Genomic DNA, 22,941 nt, shown 5'->3' on the forward strand with positions numbered 1-22,941 from the left:
GGGAAATAACAACAGGCCACAAAAGAAAACTATTTAAATGATGTGGTTCCAGAAGCAGAATGACTGTAAATATGCTATTTCCATTTAATATATATATATATTAATCAAATGTGCAATGGCATTAGATAAATTGTAACTTAAATAATCTGAAAACATTTAGAATAACTTTATTTTCAGTCTCGGTCAAAACAAACAAAAAAAAACCTACTAAAAATGACACATGCAAACAAGCCTCTTTTAATACATCAACTTCTACAAGTACAAACAACAGTTCAGTGACGATATGTATTACATGCACACTGAGGGACTTTAAATGCACCATATTCAGCTTTCTTTTCATAAGAAAAGGGAAACGGGGAAGACAAACAGATCCAGGTAAACTGTCGTTGTTGTTGAGATTGTATTTACAGCAAATAGAGGTTCACTATTCAATATTTCATATGGTATACAGAGGGATTTAGCTTTTGTCTGTTCAGTGCAAGAGAGAGAGAGGGAGGGAGGGAGGGAGGAAGGGAGGGAGAGAAAAGAGGCTTTCTGCTAAATTCTACAGGCTGGTATGAAAGCACAGTGATTAAACACAGAGAGGCTGCCATTTCATGAGCAGAGACAGAGCAGGATATTTTACACTATACTCACTTGATGATTCCACAATTGGAGCGATTGATGTTCAGGTACATTTACAATTTTAATTTACATCCAAATCTGTAACCCAGTGCATTTCACGGGGATACAACGTATTTAGAGTGATTGACGTGATCCCATATGTCAGTAATGTTGGATTTTTGCAAAGGGAATATTTGTCAAACACTCCCAATGGCACATTAGCATAACATGCAGGACTTTACAGCTATATTTCAGCAGCAGTGTCTGACCTCTCTGAGAGGGGTTTTTGGTCAGATTCACGTTGGACCACATCCCTGAGAAATGGTCACTAAAGCCACAACATGTGGTTGCCCTCCTGTGGTCAAGGAGGATGTCACAGTCACAACAAAAGTAGTTCATCAAATAAAACGGCAAATACAAAGTAACACCTATAAGATACTGTGTCTTTATCCATCATTTTCAGTCCTGTTTAATAGCACATTTACACATTCCTCAAAGTGATATTCTTGGAAAAAATTCCTAATATATTGTATAAGAAAATAAATAATCCGATAGATTAGTGCAATGCACCGGCATCCTCAGCGATCACGCTCTGTGACTAAAGCACTTTCTCCTGCTTGTGTCTCATCGTCTTCCACGAACTTTAAAGCAAAGACACACACACACACACTGTCATACTGTCGGTGTCAAGACCCTGTGAGCCGTCGTAGCAAAATACCACAGCAAATCAAAAAAGAGCTCAAACAACCATGAAGTTCAGAGTGCAGATGATGTCACAATTAGTTACCACAACTTGAAAGCTTATACTTCACGTATCACTCCACGCTACAGTTCTAGGATATTTACACAAGGCAAACAGAAGAGCGTCCATGTCTCAGGACACTCAGTCACAAATGACAGCAGGTTCAACACACCTTTCCCCCCCCTTTTTTTTTTCTAGCGTGGCACTTCCCGGACCACCAGGTTGTCGGTCTGATCACGATCCCTCCTGAACATGGCTTCACACAATAACAACTTCTGTCTCTTCCGTGTCTCGATGTCTATATGCGACGACAGGAAGCGAGGCAGCGGTTTTGACTCGCTTGGACCACGACAAACGGAGCCGAGCCAATGCTCCTTAAATTCCTCCCACGGTTGTCAAAAAAGAAGAGAGGCTGCGGGATGGGCAAACCGGGCAAACGACCTTAAATCACGAGACCTGGGATGGTTTGATCCGTCTCAGAGCTCAGTGGTCTCCCAGCTCACCTCCCGCGGAACCTGGCGTCATTTAGTCCCCGTGTGGATGACGGTAACCGTGGAAGGTCGTGGCCGTGACTCCGCGGCCACCACGGAGGTCTCCTCACATATAGGTGCTGGAGCATCAGAGTCCTGATTGCACACTTTAACAGCAGACGGCAGAGGAGCTATGGGAGGACCTGTTGAACAAAATATGGGACACGTTGAAGTTTAAAGTACAAATGGTTCAACTCTTCATTAGATGTATTCCTCTTCAACTGCATGTTAACATAAATATTATGTTTTCAGTTTTTCAGAGAAACCATCTCTACTGTTTACAGAGAATGATCCGGAACAAAAGAAAACATCCAGTGGGCGAAAGAGTCTTTCTCTTCTGACCTCTAGCATCATAAAGGTCAGAAGAGAAACGTTTGAAATGACAGAAAGGTTGGAACAGTGACTCATACAACCACTCGTTACGTAACGATGGTATGTAGAAGATCATTTATGAGCGCACATCACATGAAGCTGACGTGCTCCTGCCACAGTGCTCAGTATTCTGTGTACCTAATAAATTGGCCAGTGAGTGTAGGTTTTAATTATTTTAAAAAAAGACACCTTAAAACAGCTAGTTTGCAAAACTAAGACTAAGATTAGTTTCTCCTTAAGATGTAAATCTTCAAAACAATAATGTAAATAAATAAATAAGGCTGAATCATTGCTGAAAGCAGCTGGACGCTGTGGTTCCCAGCAAACGTTATTCAAATAACAATAAATGTTGAATGTTCCTGCGACTTATTTTTTCAGCAGAAAATTGATTCACATTTAGTCCAAAATGCAACTTTAATGAAGGAACCTGTCCTATTACATTTAGACTGCTAAAGTGTGTGTGTGTGTGTGTGTGTGTGTGGGTCTGATGCGTCACTCACAGTCCTTCAGAGAGAGCGGGGCACAGTCCACAGACTGGCTCTTGGTCGGAGCTCGGCTTTGAGGATTGGACATTGAGTTGTTGCTGGAAATGCTGCTGCCAAAGCTGGTTCCCAGCTGCAAACGCCTCATGTGGCGGATTACAGCTGTCGCATTGAAGGCTTGCTGTGGAGGGAGAGAGAGAGAGAGAGGGAGGGAGGGAGGGGGGGAGAGAGCATAACACACAGGTGTGAAGTTAAATGTGGAATCCTCCATGGTTTTGCAAGAACAAAGAACACTTAGAATACTTTGCAAAACCAAAGCAACAAATACTGCGAAAAGAAAACCAGTTGACTCTCTTTCTATTTCACTTATACGTGTTAGCAGGCACAAAGGCTGACGCCTCTGTGGTTGTATCACTGCACATGTGTGAGGCAGCTCAGTAGGCAGTTTGTGTGTGTTATTTTAGACTTCATTCATTCTTCATCTACCACTGTATCCTCCGCATGAGGGGGTGCCGATCCCAGCTGACACAGGGCAAACCACCATTCACTCTCACACTCACACCTACGGTCAGTTTAGAGAGTTCAGTTAACCTCTGCATGTTCTTGGACTGTGGCAGAGGAACCCACACACACGGGGAGAACCACACCCACTACACAGTTCACAAGAACCTGGGAACTGTGAGAAACTCTACTTCACACAATTGAGATTATCAATAAAGTTCCTATGACAAGGAATAAACTGTGCCTGACCGACTGAAAAAAAGACATGTTACAGCCAACAATGAGAGTTTTATGTGCAGGACGTCACACAGGATCGATGTCTGTGATTGGCTGCACATGCAGGTGAGTGATAGGGAGGCATATCTATAACACAGTTACCACGGCGATTACATTTATAGGAGGTCTTGACTACAAAAACAACACGGGTAAGAAATGAAAAGCAAAAGCGTCTCTACTACAAGTTATTTTACTCAGACGTTAACACTGTAATGTCTAGAGCTGAAACAATTAATCGATTGTTAATCGATTGCTAAATTAATCGACAACTATTTTGATAATCGATTAATCGGTGTGAAGCTTTTTTCATGATTAAAACCGATTGTTTAAGCTTCTTAAATGTGGATATTTTCTTCATTTCTATGCACTGGATAACAAAGACCAAACATTTAATGGATTCATCGAGAAAACAATCGACAGATTAATCGATTATGAAAATAATAGTTGCAGCTGTAGTAATGTCACAAGGTTGTTTTGATCAAAGTCATCGTTTAATGTAATGAGTGCCTTTTAAAAGCCACACTCTCAAACACGGCTCCAGTTCGTTTGTGTAATATTTGGTGTTCTCGTGTATTTATCACGTCGACGGTTCTGTACTCACCCTCCATTTGCTTTTGGCAAAGTTTTTCCGCATCTGTCGACTGACGGACTCGTGTATGTTCTTGCAGAGAGCCGTGTCTCCAGCAATCCTGCAAATCAAAGTCAAGTCCTTGTAGATCATGCAAATAAAAAACCACCTTCGCCCCAAATGATTCATAGTTTCTGTATCTGTAATAGGAATTCACACACAGTACGATGGGGTAATGGGTGGGTTTTTTTTTTTTTCCCCCTCTCACCAAATCACTTTCTGCCACATTCATCATAATATCTCTGTCAGGAAACGCCATTTCTCACTTGTTGGTGGTATCGGAGGGACCACCTGCCCAGGACCCCAGACACACATTACTCACTAACAGACATATTCATAAAGGCTGCTTCAGCAGGAGACGGCAGCCCATGCCAACTGACTCCTTGTTAGCTCCAGCTAAGGCCTGGAACGACATCTTAATTGTTCATTAAAGCTTCCACATTCTTCAAGGATCCTTCAGGAAGCTAAGCCACTTATTGGCAGCCATTTATTCAACAGATTTCTCTCCGAAGGGCTGGTTGGCGAGTTTGTGGCATGAAGCCATGGTGATATGGAGGTCCTGTTCTCTGTGACAAGTGCATGAGTCTGGCCGGCTGCGTCATACCAATATTTAATCACACTGAGATGTAAGGTTCCCTGTGATTATCTGGGGTGGGGGACAGTGTGTTTCTCACCAGGGATGCTCGAGAGCCTGGTCACATGTGAATCTCTTCTCTGGGTCCTTCTCCATTAGGCAGCTGATGAAGTCTTTGGCTGTGAAAGCAATCGAAAAGGTCAGGAGCGCATCCGGCTGAGAACATGTGTCATTCTCTGCTGCACTGAAAAATGTAATGCTTCATTTTACAGGTCTGCTTGTCTGAAAGTTCCTAAAACTAATTACAAAGACGGGAAACATCACTACATTTTGGGTTTTTTTTTGGTTCTTAAAAAGTCCAACGTGTAAGAATTATGGCGAGCACTTTAGCGAACTACGGTGGCCCTTACATACCAGAAAGCATGCTGTTCTTCTACATTTGCATAGTGAGCTTGTGCCATTTAGGCTGCCGTATATTCACAAATGCACAAGATGGTGGCCTCGATAAAAGACTATTAAAATGAGATATGAGAGGCTTATTATAAAAACTGATTTTTATATAATACAAAATGACTTTCTACCAATTAACCCCTAAATTTCCACACTAGAACTGTAAAGTGGCTGAGAGCATGTGAAAAAGTAAAAGTCAAAACCCCGGAGTGAGAACAGTTTTTCTCTGGTATGTTTGTCCATCCTGGATAAAAGGCTCACTCCTCTAATGCTCGAACAGAGGTTTCTTTAAAAGTTGTTTTTTGAAGAGAGGGTGAAAACAGCCTATTTTTAAGAGGTTGTTTCATATTGCACATACTTCAATCCCCAAATTTGTGATTTATAATATAACCCCCACCCTGTATAAATAAATGTATTTGACTTGGCTGAGCAGGAAGCAGGAAATGACATGTAAACTCTGAGTTCAACAGAAATTTCCATAAAATAAGGGACAGAAAAAAAGAACTAGGGACATTTATCGTTTGTCAGTTTCTGGACAACAAACATAACATTTGTTAAGGGTTTTTTCCTTGATTGTAAAGGGACTGCACGACTCTGTAACACAGCAGCCATCTTAACAGGTTGCAGTAGTTAAAAAAAGGAAGTGAAATTGATTTAAATGTCAGGGTGCATGCTGGATCACCGTCACGGTTTCTATAGAGCCACTGTTTACATTCAAGCATTTAGGTGGATCCAAGTGTAGAAGGAGATGGGGGTAGGGGGTAGGGAGCAAGTTAAGTGCTAGGACAGAAGACGCTCTTGGAAGTGCTCGGTCTTCAAGAGCGTCTTGATTTTTTTTTGATGTAATCAGTAACACTTGTGTCTTCAGAATCAGAACAAGAATCAGAAAACATCATTGTCTGTCGAAACAGAAGCTCTTCTTTGGTGTGGATCGACATAACAACTAAAATCATGCAGCACAGACTCCGCGGGACACATTTTGTGAATATTTGTAAAAGAAAAAGAATTAAGTAGTAGATGTTTAGAAATGTGTTTGTCATACTGTATATCAAAGTCATTTTACTTGCTTGATTTATAATCAACTTGACCAGACGAAGGTGAACCAGGATGTGATGTTAAAGGTGAGAGTGATTTGTACACAGCCTGGCGTTAAAGCTCCCGAGTTCCCTCAGGAGGAACAGGCGTTGCTGTGCCTCCAAGTACACTGCGTCACTGTGACGGGGGAATGACACGTGAGAGTCAATCTCTGTGCCGAGGTATTTAAAGGCCACTACCTGCTCCACGTTTGGGCTAAAGCGCGTCGAAAATGGCTGCTGCGCAAAGGGCAAACGCTTTCTTTGAATACACGACTGACATCGACACAAGCATACACAGTACACGTCCATGTCGTAGCTCACCAGAGTCTGATATGTCATCCCAGTACGGTGCGTCGAACTCGTAGTCCGCCCTGAGAATCTGCTCAAACAGCTTTGAATCGTTCTCATCATAGAAGGGAGGGTAACCGCAAAGCCTGGGGAAATAAAGGGATGGATGATTGCACAACAACAGTTTATGTGAGTGCTGTCATCCAGCTGGTGTGAGAAACTTCTAACCCAAATCTAAAAGGATTAGCTGTGGCCTAATCTCATACACGGGCAGTTTCATTTTTATATAGCATGCAAGGAGAGGTGATTCAGAGAGATTAGAGAGACGACATGAAGACTAAGAGGAAAAGAAATTAGTCCATTTTCATATGATACGGAAAAAAAAACATCCATGCAAAGTGTAGATTTGTTTTGTGTCTGATGATGAAACAGCATAAATGATTTCATAACAACATGTCTTCCACTAAATTACTTAAAATAAATGAATGCAAACAAATGGACAGTGAGACCTGGGATTTCCTTGATTAGTTTGGCGTATTGTGTAACACTTTCAATATATATTCTGTGCGAGACTACAATCTTAAAAGATATAAAATGTTTTAACAGAGCAGATTAGATGATTGTCCTCAAACTTGTGGTGATTCCTTTATTCTTAATAAACCTTCATCCCTTCAAATTTTGAAGCAAACATCCACATGGAAACACGCCACTTCAAAGCCATACCACAAAAATATCAAACCTGTTTAACTCAACGCAAGTGCGTTGCTTTGCATTACCGTAATTAAGCGGCGGAAAAATTCCAACGTTTTCCGAAAGCTGAGAAGTTGCATGTCAAAGCCAACATCAGGTTATTACGGTAATTTCACTTGCGTTGTTGCAGAAAGCCGCCGAAAGCGTCTTTTGCCTGTACATAGTTTCTAATTTTTTGGCTCGTTGTTGGACACTGAGACAAAGACTCAAACAAATTATTATTTTAAATGTGTTTTATACTGTTCAAAATCTGGTATTTGTGTACAACTACAGCTAGGTTAAAATAAGCGAAAAAAGTGGCTTAGGTGTTAAAGGGTTAAGACACCTTCAAACAGGAAGTGACACATTATGTGTGAAGCTGCTTGTCAATCAAACCCCAGCTCTAAACCTCACACATCCATTCATGTGTTCTAAATTAAGATTCAGTTGCTGGCTGAATTCATGTACGACATTAGTTACTCACAGAATATATGCGATGACCCCAATAGACCAGCAGTCCACAGCTTTACTGTACGGCTTCTGAGCTAAAACCTCGGGAGCTGCAACACAGAAATATTTTCGTTAATATAAACAAAATGTCTGATACATTTACACTATGATCAAATGAGTACACACACTGCTGATTAAGTTCACTCTGTGTGTCTCAGTATAGCAGCGTTTGAATCCTATGAGCCTGGCAACGTCCCTGCACTGCACACAGGAAGTGATTTTATTTTTATTCTTTTGTATTTATCCTTGATTTAGCCAGGAAGATCCCATTGAGATACAAGATCTCGTCTTCCAGGGAGTCCCGGTCACGATAGCAGCAGAACAGCATAGAAGAGCTAAACGGAGGTCATTAAAAGAGACATTTGTTTTATGTCAACACAGACGGAGGCAACAGCAACAGGAGGCTAGTAAAGAGAGACGGCTGCAAAATGAGGTAGGACTACTACAACTGAAAAAGCTCAAATTAAAAAAAAAGCACCCACGAAAAGTGAAGTGAATTCGACTGCTCAAAAAATCCAGTTGCTTGCCAAATAAATACTTCCTTCCCCCCGCCCGCCCCTGCTCTGCTGCTGTATACACACAAACGCTCCCTGAGAGGCAGAGGCAGGATCACGACGACAGAAATCACTAAAGGTTAAACACTGCAGCTTTAACAGTCAAAGAAATTGATGGGAGAGAAAATGCCATCTGAGCTTGTTCCATGCACTTTGGCACAGAAACTGGAGAACAACGGGAACGTTTGGTGCAGCAGATGGCTAAGGTTAACCTGTGGCACTTAGACCGGCTCATGTTTTGCCAACTGCAGCGTCTAATGATCTCCGAGCAAGTTTCCACCACAGCGAGAGCTCAGAGGGAATTCTCACCCACGTATCCCGGAGTCCCACAGGCGGTGGCCATCACGTCCCCTGTTCCCTCCATCTTTGAGAGGCCAAAGTCACTGATCATGATCTTTGAGTCATCATGGGGACTGAAGTACAGCAGGTTCTCGGGCTGAGCAGAGAAGGAAAGGGTGTCATTATTCCAGGTCGAGTAATTTCAATCACACACACGTCAGAAGTGGGTGAATCACACCGACAGCTCATGTAATTCCCACACACGGGTTATATACTGTAGCAGGGACTTTCCCTTTCTCTTCATGACTCAAGACTTCTCCCTGGCAGTACACTTAGAACTCTTCAAACGACTATGTATATGAAATGCTCGTCTACCTTCAGGTCTCTGTGCACTATGCCCATGGAGTGCAGATAGTTGACTGCGTCCAAAACCTGCCGAATGAGTCGACTGGCATCCATCTCTGTGTAGAAGCCTTTTTCCACGATGCGGTCAAACAGTTCACCTCCAGACACCCTGGCAACACAACGCAGCAGATGTCCGCGACAATTAAATCCTTTAGTTAAGGAGCACTTATCCTCATGGTGCTTTACAAACTTTACAAGCTCTTTAAAAAGGGCAGACGTAAGGTGGATCAGTACAAGGAATAAGAACATATCATAACATGTTTTTCTGTGTGTGTGTGTGCGTGCACATACATTTAAAAAAACTGTTTGAAAAAAAATTAATGAGTAAAAACACATGCACATACAGTAAAATGTGACATTAGAGATGCTGATTCCAGCAGAAACACAGCAGATTATCAAATCGACAAGCTAGAAGAGAGACAAGGAGTGGATGTAAACAAACAAACAAACACACACACACACAGTGGTGGGCGTATGTACTTACAGCTGCATTATAAGGTACAGGTGGTTTGAGCTCTCATAGATGTCCTCCAGTGCCACAATGTTCTCATGCTTTATCCTGGAGGAGACAGCAGAGAAAATTCACTCATGCATTCATTCATTCATTCATTCATTCATTTCACCACAGGACACTAATGAAGTGCACTTAGCCCTTTATTTTATTAAATATTGCCCCTCCAAATGAAAACAGCTTTTTCTTTGCTTCCCATGGCAGCACATTAACACATATTTACATTGAATGTGTGTTTGTTTATCATGTCATGTTTGTCATCCTTGTTATCATGTGGGAAAAAAAACCTTTTGTGTGTGTGTGTGTGTGTGTGTGGGAGTGCGATTCTTAGAGGATGCTTATCAATGAGTCATGAAGCGGCAACCCCCGTCAGCAGGAGCACCTGAAGAAAATAATAAAGGATGGATCACGATGCCGCGAGTCTGTGTCCAGGCAACCGAGCAACAAGGTTTTAGGAGGGACAAAAACAGCCTCTGGAAGGAGATGTGCAGATGACGGAGCATATTCAGTGGGGCAGGTGGGTGTAAAGGAAAAGGAGGGGGTGGTACATGTGGAGGTGGGGAGACTCTTTACTTTCTCTCTCAGTGTAAAATAAAAAATGTTGTTGCGGTTTCAAGGCTGTTTAAACAACACGTACAAGTATGAATAGAGAGAGAGAGAGAGAGAGAGGGAGAGAGAGGGAGAGTGGGGGGGAGAAAGAAAAGAAGTCAAAGGATAGCAACTGTAGCCAGGCAACTACACCCAACAACGGGTGTGCTCCCTTCAATAATGACTGATATTTGAGCTTCTCTGTGGAATTACCCATCAGACCCTGGAGGTGGGTGGATTGAGTGTCACCTGGTGTCAGCGCAGTTCTGTCATACGCTGGGAAGGTGTCCGTGTGTGCGAGTGTCTGAGCACGGAAGAGATTTGACAAGAAAAGGAAATCAGGCCTGACAATGGCTGCGATCGGAGATAGAGTTGTGCAGACACAGAAATGAGGCTGTTCATTCTGTGATCTGTGTCACTTCCGTATGTGGTCCTAAATCAGAGATACTATATCTGATATGTGAATGACAACAGCCACATCAGAATCCACGTGGCAATGGAGGAGAGTGTCGTTCTCGAGAACTAAAGCTCACCCACAAGTGTGTTGTTTTCTGTTGTTGTTAATGCAGTCGCGTTCGGATGGAAGACACTTTTATTTAAGGTTGTGAAAAGTCAAATCCGATCTGTATAGAATCCGACTTCGACGCGGCGGAGGAGAGATGACAGTCAAATCAAGCCAGGTGGCACTTACTTCCTCAGAACAGCGATTTCATTTTCGATGCTCATCTCCTTCCCCTTCAGTGCCTTTTTTGGGATGCACTTGATTGCGACCATCTTCCCCGCGGCCTTCTCCCGCGCCATCACCACCTCAGAAAACGCGCCACTGTCAGAGAGAAGAAGAAGAAGAAGAAGAAGAAGAGGAGGAGACATGTTAGCCCTGCTTCATATGCACTTGGGCAATATTGACAAAGAAAATCTATGGCGAGTGAGCACACGGAGGGCACTCAGAGGCCAACAAGCCAGAGTACACAAACAGCATATTGAGAACATTTACTGAGAACTGGCAAAGTCCTTGACTGTGGCCAGCAGCCGTCTGTGCTGGCTTACGCTTGGTGCTCATATGCAGCCAAAAGCATGGCAAACACTTTTAAAACACCCATTTAGATGGACAGATAGTGTGTCTTCCTCAGCCATCTGTCTCCATACTCAAGAGCCTTTAAAACAAATACTGAATTAAGGGAATATTTGCTCAAGCAATCAGTGTCTGTTGCTATGATACCACATTCAGGCCACTTTCATAATTCTTGCTGAGCATGCAGCGTGATTGCTTTCCCCCCCTTTTTTTGTTTTGTTTTCATAACACAACTTCACGGGCATCTTTAACTTCCATGTGTCCTCAGTCAGGAGACCTTGGTGTCAAAATCTTAAAATGACTGAATATTTGATCCACTCTGGGTGATGCTTACTGGACCAAAATCCAATATCATCTAAAAGACTCAATCACTCCTTCACTATTACTGATAAACTGATGCAAAACATGTGTGGACAAAAACAGAGGCTGTGCTTCTATTCCAGGTGACACATTTCTGACCTTTTCTAACAGAAAGACAGAAACAAGCAACAGGGGGTTGCACAGAGACACACATATAAAGTCATTTAATAGAACATTTCACATAATGCTTTTGATATAAATATGTAAAACTTAACTTTGGTCAGCGTCTCTCACTTCACTAAATCCCACCGTTGCTATCAACACTAATCCACGCTAATCCCTCACTCCACCATCACACAACATGGGGGGGAGGGTCAATCAGAGCCACATTATAAACACGCACTGTGCACGACACACTACCTGATCACAGAGCCCGGGGGCAACAAGGTGCAGCAGACACATAAGGGGCTTGAAGCAAACGCCCCTCTGACTTTGACCTTAATCTGATAGGTGGGACAATAAGTAAAGTCAGGGGCTTGTGTAAGCGAGTCAGTGCAGTGTATTTGCACGCACACACACACACACACACACACCTCTCTATAGCTGTGAGAGCTTTCATTAACACAATACATTCACTAGCCCCGAAACCTGGTTCCCTGACCGTGACCCTATGACAAAGCTCATGAAAGTTGCAAACATGTCCTCACAATCTCAAAATGTGGGTGGGTTCAATTCAAAATGTGTCGTCTCAGTCTCATAAAGACATGCACACGCACACACACACACACACACACACACACAGCTGTTGCCGTGAGGACAATGAGCATCATTTCTATTCAGAGCATGTGACCGACTTCCACAGCTGGGCGGACATTTACAAAAACAAATTCCTCCACCAGCATGTTGAGCCTCTTTCTTTTCTTTCTTCTTCTCTCTTCTCAGAGCACGCTTTCTGCTCTCTGCAGCAGGAGCCACACGGTGATAAAAAACCCACAGCAAACCTGTGAAGTGACAGAGCGGTCTGTCAGAGCTCCATTTGTGTCACCGTGCTCTCCACATTGACGAGCAGCAACATCATTTCCTGTGAGTGACAACATGACACATCCCAACCCTGTGACTTCCCTTTGCTCTGTCAAGTGCAGGAGACGCGATGACAAACGGCACCGCAAGCTCTCGGAGCATTCAATCCAGTAACTCATAATTTACCGGGGGGGAGTGTGATGTGTGATAGAGACTCACATATGGAGAAGTTACACTGCACACCTGCTGTATCTGCACACACACCAGACACTCAAAAGAAAAGATGTTGCCACAATTTGCTGGTTGGGGATTTGATCTTTTCTTTGTCTCAGTGAATGAACCTTTCATTCCTATTTTTAGATTTTGGAGAGATGCGATGGGTCCTTTGTTAGTTCCTCTAATAATTTCACAGACTCTACAATGATCAGTTTTTCTGTGGTCGATGCTGATCTTTTGAAACCAGTGCAGCCAATGTCTGACATATGAGGCAGTGCATTGCCCGGTCTGACCAACGGCCTCTTTCTGTGTGGAGTTCGCATGTTCTGCCTGTGTGTGCGTGGGTTTTCTTCAGGTTTCCTCTGGTTTTTCTCATGCTGAGGTTAAATGGACACTCTAAATTGACCGTAGGTGAGTGTGTGAGTGAGTGAATGGTTGTTTGTCTGTTTGTATGTTGGGCTGGCAATCTGTCCAGGGTGTACCCCGCCTTTAGCCCTGTGTCAGCTGGGAGTGACTCCAGCTCCCTGCGACCCTCATGTGGAGCACAAAGCGGGAGAAAATGAATTGATTAGAGCTGCAACTAACGATTATTTTCATCGTCGATTATTTTCTCAATTAATCGATTAATCGTTTGGTCCATAAAATATAGGAAAACCTTAAAAAATGTTGATCGGTGTTTGTCAAACCTAGCAATGATGTTGTTCTTAAATGTCTTGTTTTGTCCACAAAGCAAAATGATTCACTCAATGATTTCTTTGTTATCCAGAGCAAAGAAATGAAGAAAATACTGACATTTAAGAAGCTTAAACAATTGGAAATCTTGTTTTAATCATGAAAAAAGGCTTCAAACCGATTAATCGATTATCAAAATAGTTGTCGATTCATTTAGTAACGGATTAATAATAATTAATAATAATTGATTCATCGACTTTTGGAAGAAAAAATGTTTTGTTGTTGTGCACTAAGCAGCACACTTTCTGTCTCCTGTAGCATAAATAAAATCATGGTCTGTTGAGGTGCAACAAAAAAAAATAATCCACTTCATCTTCTAGTGCACTTAATTCATGTGTGGAGTAACCCTTGCCGTGATGTGGGGCAACACGATGTGACGAGAGAAAGCTTCACCTGAATTGGACCCTGTATTGAAGCACGTCTCGTTCTATTACACAAGGTTACCATGATTGTGTTCCTGCAAAACGCACCCGGTGTCACAGACTGCACCACAGATTCAGCACGCTGACTCACATGACTGAATAAATAATAATACCAATGATTCTTCTTCTTATTATGATGATGATATGAAGCATAGAGCTCCACAGCTCCTCGGCTGAGTGCGTGCTGGTCTGCAGTTACACACCACCACACTGACTCATGTGAAATGTGAATGTGGGCTGCTCTCTGTGTGAAAACAGTGACCGACGCAGCAGATGCAAAGAGAGACCTTGTGCCACATAATCATCCACAAAACTTTTTTTTCTGGGTTTTAGACCTCAGCTGCTCATCATTGCGGGACTATGAAAATGAAATGCAGTGGACTCACAGTGTAGGAAGTGGGTGTGGGGGTTTCAGGGACCGAGACTGGCTTATTGACATTCAAAGGCAGTGCACGTATTGCGTTGCCGCTGAGTAATCACACTGAATCATCTCTAGTAAGATGCAAAACCGCAGCTTGTTACACAACATGCAGGTGGAGCCACTGCCGGTTTCACCTACTGAGCTCACAAAGACACAATGTAAAAAAAACACATTCAGTCCTAAGTATGACCATAGACCGCGTATTAAAAAAGTGGTCGTCATCTTACAGTTTGCAGGAAGTTACAGTTGATTCTCTACTGGAATGGAAGTCTATGGGAAAATGAGCAAACCTTCTCACTTGATCGACAAGTAAACATTTCCTAATCTTTAGTCTCAGGTCTTCTTCAAAAACACGATGTCAATTTTGTAAATTATGTTCCCATTAGGAGGCGATAAGACAATAAAACATGGCAGGTATGAGTGGACACTGTGATGTCTAATGCAGGGGTGTCCTGGTGGCCAATGGTTTCTTTAGATGCTTTTTTTAAACGGTTAAAGTTACATGCAAACTCACCGTTTTATAATAATGTTATTCTCATTGTCACAAATATCATTTTTAAATGGCACTGTAACCAAATCTAAGCCACGCAGGAGTGACAAAATTCATTCTTTAACATCTGGAGTCAGATAACATCGGGCGACATGTGACCTGGGCTGCTTTTCTGTCCCAGTCAGTCCCTGGATATAAATAATACAATTAATCGATTATTAATCGACAGCTATTTTGATAATTGATTAATCGGTTCAATGTTTTTTTCATGATTAAAACAAGATTTCCGATTGTTTAAGCTTCTTAAATGTGAGTATTTCCTTCACTCCTTTTCTCTGGGTAACAAAGAAATCATTAAAAGTTAATCAAAAATGATTAAGCAACAGATTAATCGATCATGAAAATAAACGTTAGTGGCAGCTCTTCATAATACATCATAAAACTGAAGCTACGGGCTGTACAAAATCTGACTGTGGACACTTTGGACACGCCCGGTTTGTGGTTGCAAGTGACCAAGTTTGTGAACCTCCCGCTTTAAAAAACTGTAATATGCCGATAAAACTGCAAATCTTGAGGCTTCGCACTGGCAGTTTGTTTTGCAACTGGAAGACCACGTCCACTTTGTGACAAAAAACATGAATAAAATGATGGTGGATTTAAGGTGGGCGTAAATCTGGTGTAAAAATAAAGTGCAAACAGGTAGATACCAGATAATTTGATATAGCAGCACGCATGTCACGTTAACACTCATTTACACGTTTTAGTTACACATTCAGTCATAAAAGTTGTACTGGCAGCAGATCTTTTGCAATTACACAAACACGTTTTTCTTCTTTCTTTTTTTTTAAAGCAGACTCCGCAGCACCATCTGCTCGGCGGAGATATGCTACTCTGTCTGCACAGAGTTTTTTTTAACCTCGACTGTCAGCAGGACCTTTTTCAGATTAAATGCATGAATCATCATCAACATCCTAACAGTTGCGCCCCAAGTTTGTTCCTTGTGGTTCTTTCATTTTTCTGTCTTGTTTTTTTAAGGTGTCAAACTATCACGACCCAGTTCACAGTATAAATAATGACAAAACCAAATGACTGCCATTTCTCAGATATTGCATTGCATAATAAGGTGGCTTATTTCAACAACAAGGAGGATCTGATTAACTAAAACAAACTGTGTATTCTTCATTTTACTGATGCCATCTCAGGCTACAGGAAATTATACAATTTCAATAAAGAATTCATAATTTATAGGCCAAACAATCAAATCTAGAAGAGTGACACACTGACATGCATTCAATTTAACTCAATCTGCATTAGTTACCATAAACTAATTAATTACCACTATATCATGTTACTCAAGTACATTTTAATTATCTGAAAATGTACTAATATTTCTTATCACCTGTCTTTCCACATTTAATGTCATTGTGGTTATGGTCTCCAGCTTTGTCCCCTTAGACACAGGTTAGGAGGTGAGATTATTGAAATTCAACGAGTGAAACACCAACACACACCAGATCCAAGGCTACTTTCCAGGAATACGCACTCTGTGTTTACTAGACTGTCAATCAACGGAAAAACACGAGCAAGATGGTGAGTTCACAAGTGGATAAGAGCAGCTGCCAAATACACAGACAAAAATCATCCAACACACCAAAAAATATTTGGCAGAAATGCGACTGGAGTCACGGAGGAACGTGAATTATTCCAATAAGGGTGATGACGGCCTCGTCAACACTCATTTCTCAGAAAGAGAGGACATGAATACAAATGACAACACACAGCACACTCTGTGTCGTCTGAATTATTCAACTTTTCATCATTACAGTGAACGGAGTGCGTGGACGGTGGTGGTGGTGGAGAGTGGCAGGTAGTGTCTTCTTCAAAGTGTGCAACCAATGGCTCTCACCATCCCAGTTGCCTAGCTGCCATTTCCACAGCTTCAGGCAGCTTTCAAGAACCCCAATATATTTTCTACACACAGGCTGTGCGCTCAGTCAATGATCAATGCACGAAGGCAGCGGCAGACACGCGCCAGGGTCAGTTTAACAACGGCTGTACGATCGAGGCCTCTTGATTCATTCATTAACATCTCAGTCAGAGTTGGCAGACACAATGATAAAACATGTGACTTTATGTGGTGAAAAGTGACACGAATGAGCGAGCTGCAGCTGCAGCTGACGGATGATGATTTTAGCACTTTAATCTCAACATTCGGGATTACAGAAATACATGTAAAAGCACTTCTACTGCTAAATGAGCGGCTGCTTTACTTAGTCACCAAGTAAGTCGGACCCATCATTAATTTAGACTACCCTTTTTAATGGATGGCCTCGTATTATTTACCATCTAGCACAAACTTACATTCTTTATAACGATCCCTTCATTGACTTTAATAAAATGTCTATCATTTGAATTTTTACATTAACAAATGATTACATGGTTGGTTCAGTATCAGAACATTTCTAAATGACTGTAAACACATCTTTGGCGTTTTGCTGCTGAACATGTGGTTCTTTATTGGCTACTATAAACTGCGATGACCATATATCACTGTCCCACTTCACACCAAAAATGAGAAAAATAGCTAAAAAACGCTTTTCTTTCTGCCTGACACCAATGCTGCTACTTTGAGTATCGATACAACACCAATATCAGTCTGACACGACAGCTTTTTAACATCTTTTGAACAACCAAGCTGTTATAAACACACTGTCCTGATGCATTTACCACCTATTCTGCAGCCCACAGGCTGTGCTCACTAAGGAAATTATGTGAAATTCAGGGGTTTGGAACATACTGTATGAAATTACTACATTTCATATGTTCACATTTCTTCTTTTTCCAAACGTCTGATCCAGTGAGTTTGACATCTCAGCACCTTCTCCTTCATGTATCTATCTGACTTCATATATCACTATAAGGAAAGAGACAGAGTTGAAATACAAGCACATGACAAACATTAAGTCTGTGTTATGCTGCACATTTACAACACTTTGCCCCCGGATATCTGAAGACAGTTGTGGTCAGGTGACTTAATTTGCTTCCAAGTATCAGCAGCTTACAGGTCTGAAATTAGCAACGAGCCGCCGAGTTGGCGGCGAGGAAGGAGGAAGGGCTTCAGTGATGAAGATCTCATTAGTGTACAACATCTGAAGCAAGAACACCAGGGGAGGACGTGTGGTCAGAGCTTTGCTGACAGCGACAAAGGCTTTCTGCTCACAAACTCCTCTGATTATCTGATCAATCATTACATTCACACACCGACTGTTTGCCTGCTGCTGCTGCTGCTTGGGTCCAACCTTTCTTAATTGCAAACTTTGGTCTTGCTAATTTGCTTTTTGCTTTTAAATGAACCCATCTGAATGTTTCAGCAAATCAATGTTCACCATTATTAATGGCTCTCACCTGAACAACTGTGCCACGCACTATGAAATAAATCGTCCGAGATCTGTAAGCGATGATGTGTGCAGCATTTATGAATTTATCATTAAGTGTATAATTAAACACACAATGTGTAATTTCTGTTGATCATGGGGAATCATGGAAACCGCTGTCTGGGGAGAGCCTTGGCAAAAGAACGCGCCAAAAAATGATAAGTAGTCGTCATCAATTAGTGATAATTAAACACGATAAAATGCAAAAACAAAAGACAACACACTGGCTGACTAGTAGAACCAAACATTTCCTTCCTGTTTCACAGGTAACTGAAACTCAGACGGCTAGCGCTGTGAAGTACACGGTATAAAGGAGAGTATGTAGGAGAGTTGAGTGTTCGTGTTGGTACTGTCTCTGTGATCATTTTGCAATTGAGGATAAAGTTGATGACATCTTTAAAAGGCAACCAAAATGCTACGGTTTGTTATGTTGAAGATGTAAATGGTTTCCTATGGATTTTAAGGGCACCACTCTAAAAACACAAATTTATATTGTAATGCAGAAATGTTATCTATTATATCTTTAGAGCCTCAAAAAAAAAAGGGTTGTTAGACTGTGAGGTCATTTACATGAAAAGAGATAAACTGTATTTTATAAAACAAACTCATCTTAAGTTAGTTACACAAAACTTCCTGGGCAAATTATACAGAGCAGATCTATGAATACTAGGCGTGGGAATCACACGTGGGGGTCCACGATACCAATAATATCACGATACAACGATTCAGTGATTATCAATATGTTGCAAGACAATCATATCGCGACACATCACGATATCTGTCTCACTGAAGAGAACAAAACGTCTGCGAAAAGTTAAAAGTGCAGGATTTCTCTATTTAGTCACAATATGGAGAACAAAGTCTACGTATTGTACATGGATGGAGCATCTCTTAACGTAGCTTTCTCCGCCATTATCCCACTGTAAACTCCCTCTTCTTCAGACAGGTAACACTCAGTATCCCTTCATCCTTTTGAGCAGCAATGAAGCAGGGGATGTCTCCTATAAGCACTGATGGGGAAACCTGATAAGGAATGAACAATTGAAAGTAAGCACAGGAGAAGGAGGAGGAGGAGGTTGGAGGAGGAGGATAATCTAGGTCTCTTCCTCTGACCCACAGTCCTTCCTCATCCATTTTTAATCCTCAGGTAAAGCTGCAGGGTTGCTAGGCTTTTCTGCCCTGTGTGACCTGTTTTGGACCCCACAACAGACACTCCCTGATTAAGACACAGCAGAACTAGTAAAATGGCATAAGAACACAACAGAGGAACAGTGTCCAACTGGCCTGGAGATTTTGTGCTGCGTTGTGGGTATTGAGGGATGTGTGTTCCTCCTACCTGCCTGTTGTGTGGACAGTAAATCACTAGGATTTACTGGTGTTATTCACTGGCCCCTCACACATAAATGAAGGCCTTGGGGAAATCAGAACTGGCTCAAGGTAGGAATGTCAGACTGTTTAGCAGAACAACCGAAGTGTTGAGTGCACTTCATGAATCACCAATCTGTTCTTTCATGATGCTGCCGTTCAGGAAAAACTAGCCGAGCAGGCTGAGGTTTGACAAAACCATTAGACGGCGAGGAAAGACAAGAGCGTGCACATCGTAAAACAGCAAATCACGACAAATGTTTGTGATTCCATCCTTTTCCAGATATCTGCAGATTCGCAGTGACTACAGGACATATTTGGCATGGTCTTCCACTTTCTGAGGCCAAATTATTTAAAAGCAGTTCCCGAGGGAGACACGGCCTTCCCCGACTCCCCAGCACAAACATCACCACATTACTGCTCAGTCAGTGGAGGAGGGGCAAGACTTCAGGGGACAACAACCAGAGGGAAAACCACAAACACACTCTTTAAACGTGTGGTAGTACCTGAGAGCCATTTCTGTCTCACATGCTTGATCATGTCACGTCAGTTTGCTTTAGCAGACTAGACAGCTCAACTCAGGAGAATACTTTTTTTATCCTCTGTGTCCAGGGCCCTGGACCAAAGATGTCCCTGAAGAGTGAGTCCAATGAAACTGCTGAAGCTGAAGAACAGTTCTAAAAATGTCTGATTTTAGTTGGACTAAGACAATAATTCAGTTTTCTTAATGTCATGTAAACATGTATCCCTAAGGACTGTGTCTCTCTATAAGCTAGAGCGTATTGAATCAGTTTCCTGTTGACCTTTACGTGACAGAAAAACAGACGTGGATCGTTCTGTATGTTTCGTACCAGCTGTACATGTTCATCGTGTTACAAATCAGACGGAGCATGGCTCCGGTGGTTGCTGCGTTGTCCGAAGAAAGACGCTGCCGCCACCATATGATTTACAATTTTAAATAAATATCTAATTGAGATCCTTTTTGACAGGAATTGCAATAGCGATATCAGAGGGAATGGTCATGTTTACATCATTATTCTCATTTGCATTTGAAAAACAGATTTAAAATGATGTGATGTTTGTGCAGATCCGTGAGAAACAAACATGGTTCTCTTCAGTCTGTTGAGTAAAACGTGTATAGATCAAGCCAATAATTCATCTAAAATTATATTTTGGCCTTAACAAACATCGCGCCTCCTGCGATTTGAAAAAAGCAGTGGGCTATATTGCAATTTTGATCAAATTTCAAATTTCAATTACAGCCCTAATTTGCAGCAACAGTACTGCATCTTATAAGTCGTCTCCTTCTACTTCCGGGTCAAAGACCGGGCAGGGAATTCTGACTCCAGTCTGACTAAGTGTATACTGTACATGCAGGAGTAATCGGACTATGAAACACACACATTATCCAGGTATGTTAGTCTGACTAAGACTAGCTCGATTTTAGTTTACACGACATTAAGACCAAATTATTGTCATAGTCTTTAACATGCATTTTGACTAATATAAGTGAACTACTCAACAAACTATATAACATTTGCCTCATCTTTTGTTATCTTTTAATGCAGAGCTGTTACATACTGTGTCTTTAAATGAGACAACATTGTGTACATCTGTTGTTATGTGTGTAGCTGCTTTGCTGCTACAGTAGTTTCTGAATGAACTGAAACATAATGAGAGGTGTCCACCTTCACACATGAGGCGTGTACAACCCACTGGTGATGGTTCTGAGCATTTCAAGTTGAAACACCGCCGTCTGTCGAGCTACTAAAACAAATATTCAACAGCTGTCTGTCAGTCCGTCAGTCAGTGTGCTCCTCTCGTTTCCGTTAAACGCTACAATGTGGCGCTAATTGTACACAACAGCATAAAATACAAAGTTTCTCGTCGCCCACCGAGGCTTCAGCTGCAGCTGCGGCGTCTCGTTACTCACGTGCCAAGGACTTCCTTGAAGTCAAATATCTTCTTGATGTCATCGACGTGCTTTTTCCACGAACCCTCGCCGGACTCGCCGTTTTCTTTCGCCATTGTGGAGGGTTAAGGGGAAGAGGAGAAGAACGGGGAGAGACGCTGCTGCTGCTGCTGCCGCTGCTGCTGGTGGTGGAGGTGGTGGAGGAGGTGGTGGTGGTCAACACAGCCTCATCCAGTCAGAAAAAAAAATCAAGATAAGAAAAAAAATTGAAAAGAAAAGTAGTGCACTTCTGTGTTTCACCCAAATGCTTCCTGGCTCTTTGTGAGACACTGTTGCTTCCTCAGTTCATTGCAGACAGGAGATAATGTTCAACCAGCGGAGGTTATTTGACTAATCTGTTTGACGTAGCGGATCCCGAGCCTGAGCTTCCCCACTGTTCACATCACTGTGACGGGGAGACACTCACACTCTCCTCCTCCTCCTCCACCAAGTCCTCCCCCTCCTCCTCCAGCCGGGCGGGACTCAGTCATGTGCCGAGCGGCTCTGCGGTGATCTGGGGTCGAGCCACCTGCAGCAGCAGCAGCAGCAGCAGTGAGAGCAGCAGCAGCAGCAAGAGGAAGACGACACTTAACAGTCGCATCCGACTCGCAGCGACCGGCCTGTGTCGGTGGTGACAGCACTAAATGAGGAGTGAAAGGTTGCTGCCCACGTCTGTCTGTCTGTCTGTCTATCTGACAGTGTGCACACAATGAACGATTCAAGTGTTCGCATTGCACCAAAACCACCAAAAACAACTCTGTGTCTCTGCTGAGACCACACAGTCACGTCACACCAGGTCTGCGCTCTGAGGAAATGTTTTCATTTTAACACACGTTGACATTTAAAAGCAGGGGCGTAGCTGGGATTTATGGGGGGCTCATGTGGGCTGCAGTAGGTGAGCCTCAAACTTCACTAAGCTTGGGGTCACTGAGCGTCTTTAGTCATTTGAACTATAGTCCAACTTTTTTTGGGGGGGGGCACATGTTTAGTAGATGTGAGCTTAAAACTATATAACAATATTCCACAATATCTGTGATGATATGTCGCAGAATTGGGATATGGTATAGTTCACATAAAATTGATTGGAGGGCCGCAAGTTTAAGGCCTCTGCTGTTTTCAATGGCTGCACACTCTGCCTGCTGTACACTCTAAACCTGAATACCAATAAGTTTAAAAACACTGCTGTTGTAAAACTTTTTGTCTGTCAGGCAGAAACTTAGACCATTAAAAACAGTGAAACAGTAACTCATATAACTTCCTGACTGGTTCTTTCCTTATCAGTCACTACTTTCACAACAAAGCTGTTAGTTCTGCTTCAAACGGACCAGAGTTCGTTTCCTCGGCTAGTTTGAGCAGGCGTAAAAAGCTCTTCCGAACTCTGGTGCGGACCAAACAAGCGGACTCTGGTCCGTCTGAAAAC

At 42.3% G+C, this 22,941-nt stretch overlaps 1 protein-coding gene across 1 annotated transcript; it reads right to left on the minus strand.

The window, feature by feature from the left end:
* Window positions 1–151: 151 nt before the first annotated feature.
* On the minus strand, window positions 152–21,663 carry camk1db (calcium/calmodulin-dependent protein kinase 1Db). The gene is made up of 11 exons (XM_044035364.1): window positions 21,504–21,663; window positions 10,790–10,921; window positions 9,484–9,558; window positions 8,970–9,108; window positions 8,625–8,751; window positions 7,736–7,811; window positions 6,556–6,668; window positions 4,809–4,887; window positions 4,108–4,195; window positions 2,748–2,910; window positions 152–2,018 (listed from the first exon to the last, which is right to left on the minus strand). The coding sequence occupies exons 1-11, from the start codon at window positions 21,596–21,598 to the stop codon at window positions 1,867–1,869; spliced, it is 1,239 nt and encodes a 412-aa protein (XP_043891299.1). The 5' UTR covers window positions 21,599–21,663; the 3' UTR covers window positions 152–1,866.
* Between the last annotated feature and the right edge of the window lie 1,278 nt (window positions 21,664–22,941).

Source organism: Solea senegalensis, linkage group LG10 (assembly GCF_019176455.1).
Source record: "Solea senegalensis isolate Sse05_10M linkage group LG10, IFAPA_SoseM_1, whole genome shotgun sequence".
NCBI classification, from domain to species: domain Eukaryota; kingdom Metazoa; phylum Chordata; class Actinopteri; order Pleuronectiformes; family Soleidae; genus Solea; species Solea senegalensis.

Bases quoted from the DNA above. Each gene is read 5' to 3' on its own strand.
- camk1db (XM_044035364.1), bottom strand. From the start codon at position 21,598: ATGGCGAAAGAAAACGGCGAGTCCGGCGAGGGTTCGTGGAAAAAGCAC. The intron at 2,911-4,107 runs GTGAGTACAGAA...CTCCCTCCACAG, and splicing joins TTGCCAAAAGCAAATGGAGG to CAAGCCTTCAATGCGACAGC. The intron at 2,019-2,747 runs GTGAGTGACGCA...TTTGTTCAACAG, and splicing joins CCCGCTCTCTCTGAAGGACT to GTCCTCCCATAGCTCCTCTG.